The sequence below is a fragment of the Chenopodium quinoa genome, unplaced genomic scaffold, assembly GCF_001683475.1.
Source record: "Chenopodium quinoa cultivar QQ74 unplaced genomic scaffold, ASM168347v1, whole genome shotgun sequence".
NCBI lineage: Eukaryota > Viridiplantae > Streptophyta > Magnoliopsida > Caryophyllales > Amaranthaceae > Chenopodium > Chenopodium quinoa.
Genome location: NW_018744092.1, coordinates 961,359 through 968,524, shown reverse-complemented (window position 1 = coordinate 968,524; position 7,166 = coordinate 961,359). Strand labels below are relative to the sequence as shown.

The window sequence follows — 7,166 nt, the reverse complement described above, 5'->3', positions numbered from 1 at the left end:
AAGTATTCTTATTTGATTAAACTATACACGTATACTATTTTAATACTACCTTCGTTTTTTTTAATTGTCACGTTTTGACTTTAACACTATTCACACACTCTCCTTTGATCATAATTAGTGCTTTATACGTAATGAAAAATATAGTCATATAAGATCTTGTTAGATTCGTCACAATATATATTTTCAAAATATTAAATTTTCATAATTTTTGCTTATCGGTAATTAAAGATATGAGTGGTTGAAGTTGTGCATTGACAAATGTGACTAAAGAAATGTGTCGACTAAAAAGAAACGGAGGAAGTAATTAATTAAACTTTATACATACTTAAGATTAAATATAGACTACATAATACTCCCTCCGTTTTTTTTATATTTGCATCATTTGGAAATGCACAAAGTTTTAGGAGAGTAATATAATATTGTGAATGAGTGAATAAATTATTATACTAAAATTAAGATGGAAACTATAAAAGAAAAAGTATGTGAGAGAGGATATATATATTTATTATTTTTAAGTGGGGGCCATGAAAGAGAGAGAAATGATAAAATAATTTGAGTGGGGTTTAAAGCAAGTGAAAGAATGATAAAATATAGTATAAAGTTACTAAATATAGAAGTAATGTATTTATTTGAGTATTTGTTAAGTTGTTATATACGTCTCAATATATATCTATCGAATATCAACTTTTTATGATATATATTTTTTTTTTTGAGAAACTTTTTATGATATAGTTCGTGTATACTTAATGTCAATATAATATATTCTTAGTTATAAGCACATGAAAAAAAAAGGTTATGTTGCTTTATAACCTATAAGTTAAAATATTTTTGGGTGAAGTTCATAGGCATGGCATATTTAGTAAAAGTGAAGCTTTTATAATTCAAAAATGTAGAGAAAGTATAACCTACAATACCAAGTACCCCGAATATATTGGAAAACGTTCTTAGATTAATTTTTATTTCTTTAACCATACTTGTGTAGTACAATACAGTTATTCCAATACAATTACAAGAAATATTCAAAAGAATGTAAATAAATTTCGTCTACAACAATTGATAAATTAATAATCATAACACTCCAAAGCACCTTGCAATGCCTAAAATCTAAAAATGGTTGAATGTTGAGGGGTAAATGTCAATCATAGCTCGTAGCTCCTTAACAAAAACATCCATTGCCGTAGGAGGCAAGGAAATGGGCACCATAATCATATTATCACCTTTCTTGTTCATAAAGGTAATAAAGAAGCTAGCATCCGGTACTGACCCATTACTAGCCGGTCCTCCGTAAACGGGTTTTCCCCACCCAAAATCCACGTCTGCAAACCCTAAATGCCTAAGGTCGGACACCACGTATGTTTGACGTACCGTAAATTCTGGCCTATCATTTGTTACCATAAGGTTCATAATAGACCTCATATATTCCTCATTCACTTCTTTCTTGGTAGACCTAATAAGGTCCAATATATATGCCATGTCATTGTGGCATATATCACCCGCCCTAGCACAAACGGCCGGAAATGCACATGCATTTCCGTAGTATCCCTTCGCTAAGGGCGGGTTAAACTTGTTCCTTGCATTGACAGCGAATAATAGACGGACCTCTTCCTCGGGATCTAGTCCAAGTGCTATGGTACGACAACGCCACAGGGAGGCGCTAAGGATGTCGAAAGAGGAGAATTGTTTGATGTGTGGAGGGACATTGCGGCGTAGGGCTGCAAGCTCGGTTGGTCCGAAGAGGAAGGATTGTTGGACAAGGTTGGCTTGATTATTAACAGAGTCATGGTGATTGACTTCTTCGTGTTGGTCGTACTCGGGGTGAGGGAAGGTGACCTTTGTGGATTTTTTCGCGGTTAAGCGTTCACGATCCCAAACTGGGGGGACGGATGGGGTGGTGAAGCCTCTCCCTAGTTCGCCTACGGCGTTCATTAGTTGCATTACGCCTGTGCCGTCGGCAATTACATGGTTTCCTCGAATGGCCACTATGAATCCACCACATCTAAGACGGGTTACCTATACATCAAAGAGTATATATGTCGTACGTTAGCATATTATCATCAAAGAATTAAACTAGAAGATAATATTTATTTGAAGAAAACATAAATGCTTTAATCATCTTAATATACCAAGGATAATCAATAGTAATTACCATGTTCATTATAACTAATGGAATTTATATCATCAACCTTTGTTAATGTATGAAAGTATGAGCATGCATAACTTAATAAGTATAAAAAAGTAGTATAATCTCCGTTTCATATAAGCTACAACGATTAGACATTTTCCTCACACTTTATGTCAAATCGTTGTAAATAATATGAAATGAAGGTAGTAATATAATTGCATATTACGGAGTAACAAAAAAACAAGTACCTGAACAATGAACAAAGGAGTGCCAAGCATTCCATCAGTACCAGGAATGTCATAAAGCAAATCCTCCAAAGGAAATGGAGGATGAATTTCATCTCCGAAATCCTCTAGAGTTGCATCTGCCTCAGCCTCGATGAAGGGCACGCCTTCACCCGTGCAATCGACAATGAGCTTCCTCTTCGGCCCTTCTACTAGTCGGCCAGCATAGGGGTAGAAAAACACAAGAGCCTTAGCCAGAGCATCCTTGACCACCTTCACTGGGTCTTTCCCCTCCATGGAGGGGTCAGCCCGGTAAAACATTATGCCCGGCATCTGAAATCGAAGACCCTCTTGGTCATCGATGTCTGAGAGCGGTTTTAGCTCTCGTGGTGTAGGCTCAGCCGGGCACACTAGCTCTGGCTCCCCTCGTGTTACGTTTAACACTAGGGGAGCCGTGTCTTGTGCCATAAGAGCCATAATAATGATTGGTTGAGTTTTGTATGAGAGGATTATTTAGCTAGGAGTATAAAATGTGAGTACAAGCTAAGTTGTAATGAACTTTGATGGTGTAAGATAAATGCATGTGTTCACGTCTATATATAGATTTAGTAAGTGGGTTGTTTAATGTTTATTAAATCAACGAAAGTGAAGTAATTGCATTATGATTAGAGTTAAGATTAGGTTAGTGTTTTAGGACACGTGAACAATACAAATAATTCAGCAAATTAGATTAGATAATTAACAAAAAAAGGTGGAATTGAACTTTCATGTGCGTGGCTGCGCGAGTATGTGGATGATGTATTTCTTCAAAGTTGGGGTAGGTTCAATTCATATAAATAAAGACCATAAAAAGTAATAATATTGCAAGTTTAATGCAATTCATCCGTATTTACCAGAGAAAAATATTGAAAAAACTGTGGGATGTCATAAGAAGAGTCAAGATTGAACCAACAATACATGTAAATAAGAAAGTCTTTATTCATAGCAATATGAACCATATGGAGCACAATCAACTTTTATTTATTTTTGAACAAGATTAGGCAGCTATAGCTAAGCTAGTAATCCATTTTATATCTCCAACCTATATAATATGGACCACCACCTTATATCTTAACCCCCAAAATTTTATTTTATTATATTTTTTTGTTAACTCCCTCTGTTTTGAATTGTTTCTTATTTAAAATTTTGAGAGATTTAATTTTAATTTAATAGCTTTTTATATGGAGTACTTCAAAATATTTTTGAAACAAAACAAGTAAAATTATATTAATGAAGGTGGGGGATTCGTCAAAGTTATTTGGAAATTTTAGGTTTGTTTCGATTTTAGTTTTTAAGTATGTAAAATTTATATGAAGTACTTCATTTTTTTGTGTGTAAGAAATAGCTTGAAATATTTTAATTGCAATATTGCTTTATAAACTGTGCCAAAATAAAAAATAAATAAATGAATAGAGGGAGTAAATAATTAATTTGTGAATTGATCAACTATTGTGTTGCCATTCAAATGTGTTGTTGTATGTTTGTCCCATTGATATTTGCGTTGGGCACGGATCCATTTGCTTTGTGCACGGATCCAATGCATAATCATTGGTCTGTATTGGATCCGTGACACCGAGGTGGATTTGAACACTATCGATTTGTACTCCATCCACCTTCATTATTGATGCAGGGAAACGAATATATGCATGGCAGCGGATTACAAGGAAAAACAGGGGCACCACCATGACACTTCATTTTGGTCCTTTAATAATCTTGCGCCTTCCCCCTCCCACATCATCCAAAAGGATGCGCTAGGTATCTCTAATCAAAGGGGCTAACTTAACTTTTCTCACCCAATAAAAAAAAATGCATAATCATTGGTTGTAGCACCCCCAAATCTCCCTCTACGTAAATACTATATTTATATATATACAAGTACCGTAGAGATAGATTTGGGCGTATTACTGCCACGTGAAAATGTAAGACTTATTTAATTACTCAAAAATAAACAGCAAAAAATAACTGACTTTTATTAATAATAATATGAATAACCACAATAATTGTTTTAAAATACATTAATAAAAACTTGTCCACTCATAAATAAAATTAACTCCTAACTATGTGATCCCAATCCCGACTCTAGCATGCGCCCGAACAACTCCATACTTGAAATCAAGACTACTTACCAATCATGGTAAACAAGGCGAACTAAAAATAAAAAGGAAAACGGATTAGCAAAAACGCTAAGTACATATACGTATAAGGCATGTAAATACTTTTATTAGGCAAACATGCTTTCCAAATAATTACTCCAATTTAAACTTGCCACAAGTCACTTTCCAAAATTAGACTTTCCAATTTAGAAATTTCCAAATTTAAACCTTCCAAATTAAAGTAGTAATGTCCATCAATAGAAACTTTTCCAATTTAAGATATATTTTCAAAACCAATTTTCCTCACTTAAGTGTGCACACCCCCCAAGCAAGTTAAACTATACTCGAGGAAAGATCAAATCATACAAAGCTCATAGTCTTATTTAAAGAGGGACAATAATTATTAAATACTTAGGCGCATAATGAGTTGCAAATTTTAAATTAATTCCATTAGCTCAATAACATGTAATCAAGTGATTTATAAACAACTTTTATTACGTAAATCAACACTTTTAAAGATCAAACCTTTAAGTTGTAAAATTATTTTTTTAACTCTTCGCAATATTTAACAATTATTAAAATAAACATTCACTAAAACACGCATTTAAAACTTTTATTTAGGACCTAGCCACCTATACATACCTTGGTCACGCGAAAATTAAGGTACGACTACTACACTTGACCACGGTCGGGGAACTCCTTCTACATAATTAAAATAACCTTAACTAATATAAGGTTAACAAAATAAACACAAAACTATAAATAATACTCTACTTGTGCTGAACTACCTAAATATAACCTTTATAAAATCAAGTCTTGTTTATTTTTTTAACAACAAATTATTTTAGTATCAAAATAATAATCATAGTATCATAATAGTATTGTTAGTATCATAAATTGGTATTAGAAAACAAGAGTTGTAGTATGTATATTGCGGCAAGGCATAAGAAGGGAAAGGTGCGTGTTGCACCTTGCTGGAAGTAGCAGTTGGCGTCAGGGCAGGCTAGTAGCAGCAGGTGGCTGGCGTAAGGACGACAGTAAGGTGGCACTAGGTCGTCAGCAACGGTGGTGCAGTTGTGGTGTGGTGTTTGTTTGAGCAAACAAGAAGGAAATAGAGGGATCTAAAGGAGAGGGATCTAAAGGAGAGGGCCGTGAGGTTTAAGGATTATAAAAGAGCTTTCTGATTTTGGGGTGAATTTGTGAGGAGAATTAAGCGTTTATTTATAGGTGTTTAAGGGGTAGTAAGATAGAGTTCAAGAGAGTGTAGGATTAGTATGAAACCAAGATAAGTTTAGGTTAATTAAATGAATTTGAATGCAATTTAGCCTAGGTTAATTTATGTGGGAAATTTAATGAAAAAGATGAGAAGAGAAATAGGCCAGGATAAGTGTTGATTTGGTTGAAGTAAGGATTGAAATCAAGATTATCTAGAATTTAGCTACTAAATAGTTAAGGAAAAATATACTATCATCCAAACTTTAGGCCACAAGTATTTTGTACGTAAAAAACTCTCTCTCTCTTTTATTTATTTTAATAAAAAAAAAACAAAAATCATATTTAAATAAATAAAATAATTGAATTTGATAATTAAACCAAGTTATTATACAAATATATAAATATTTTACATAATATCAAAACTAAAATTAGTTGTAAATCATAATGTATATTAGGTATTATCTTTAAAACTCTTGAAATTGCTAAATATTATTAACTAAGATAACAACATACATATCGAATAAAATATGGACCAACCTATAAAAGATAATTAAACCAATATAATTAATTTAGAAATCTGAAAATAATTAATTATTCAAATGATTAAATACTTATATTTGGCGCCAAAATTTAAAATTCATTTTGGCTCCAAATTAAATAATTTAAGAAATTACTAAAGTATTTTCCAAAAATTCGGGGTATTAAATTGGTCAATAATATCTTTAATCACACATAATAATTAAAAGTTATAAAGCGAAAATTTTGAATCTACACATTGAAACAAATATAACAAAACCCCACAAAACTATATTTTGTCTTATTTTCTTATTTATTAATTTTTTATTGTAATTTTACTCATAATAATATTAATTTAAAGATATTAATGGTTACAGGTTTGTATATATACTCCCCTCGTTTCTAAATAATTGACACAATTAAACTTGACAAACATGCCAATGCATTATTTTGACTTTAAATATATATGATTAAATATTAGTAAAAAAAATATTAAAAAGTTGATATTATGGAACTTTATATTAATATCTATTCAACAATATATTTCATGATAATTTTTTTTAATACATTACTAAAAAATCGATGGTCAAAGTTAGTAGATTAATAGTGAAAAAGTCAAATGTGTCAATTATTTAGGAACGAAGAAAGTATTGAAGATGGTGAAATAAAACGCCACCATTTTGCGAAGCAAAGTTAGAGTATTATAATACTTTTGCCTTTTTATCTAAAACTACATACAAATGATTTTAAATCTTCAACATTATGATTAAGGCCGCATGCCACTAAAAATAAATTATTATATGGAGAGTAAAAATAGATACTTGTATATAAAAGTCATTGTTTAACAATACTTTAATGAGAATGACCTCTTGGAGCAGTGGCTCACAGGTCGCCTCATTACTCCCTCCGGGTATTGCCAGAGGATCCAAATTAATTACCCTATAATTACAATTATTG

General features: G+C 32.0%; 1 protein-coding gene across 1 annotated transcript; it reads right to left on the bottom strand.

Annotated features, from left to right (window-relative positions):
* Positions 1-929: 929 nt before the first annotated feature.
* Positions 930-2,986, bottom strand: LOC110691757 (benzyl alcohol O-benzoyltransferase-like). Its single transcript, XM_021868703.1, has 2 exons — positions 2,371-2,986; positions 930-2,010 (listed from the first exon to the last, which is right to left on the bottom strand). Exons 1-2 carry the CDS (start codon positions 2,821-2,823, stop codon positions 1,105-1,107), a joined length of 1,359 nt encoding a protein of 452 aa, XP_021724395.1. The 5' UTR covers positions 2,824-2,986; the 3' UTR covers positions 930-1,104.
* Positions 2,987-7,166: the final 4,180 nt, after the last annotated feature.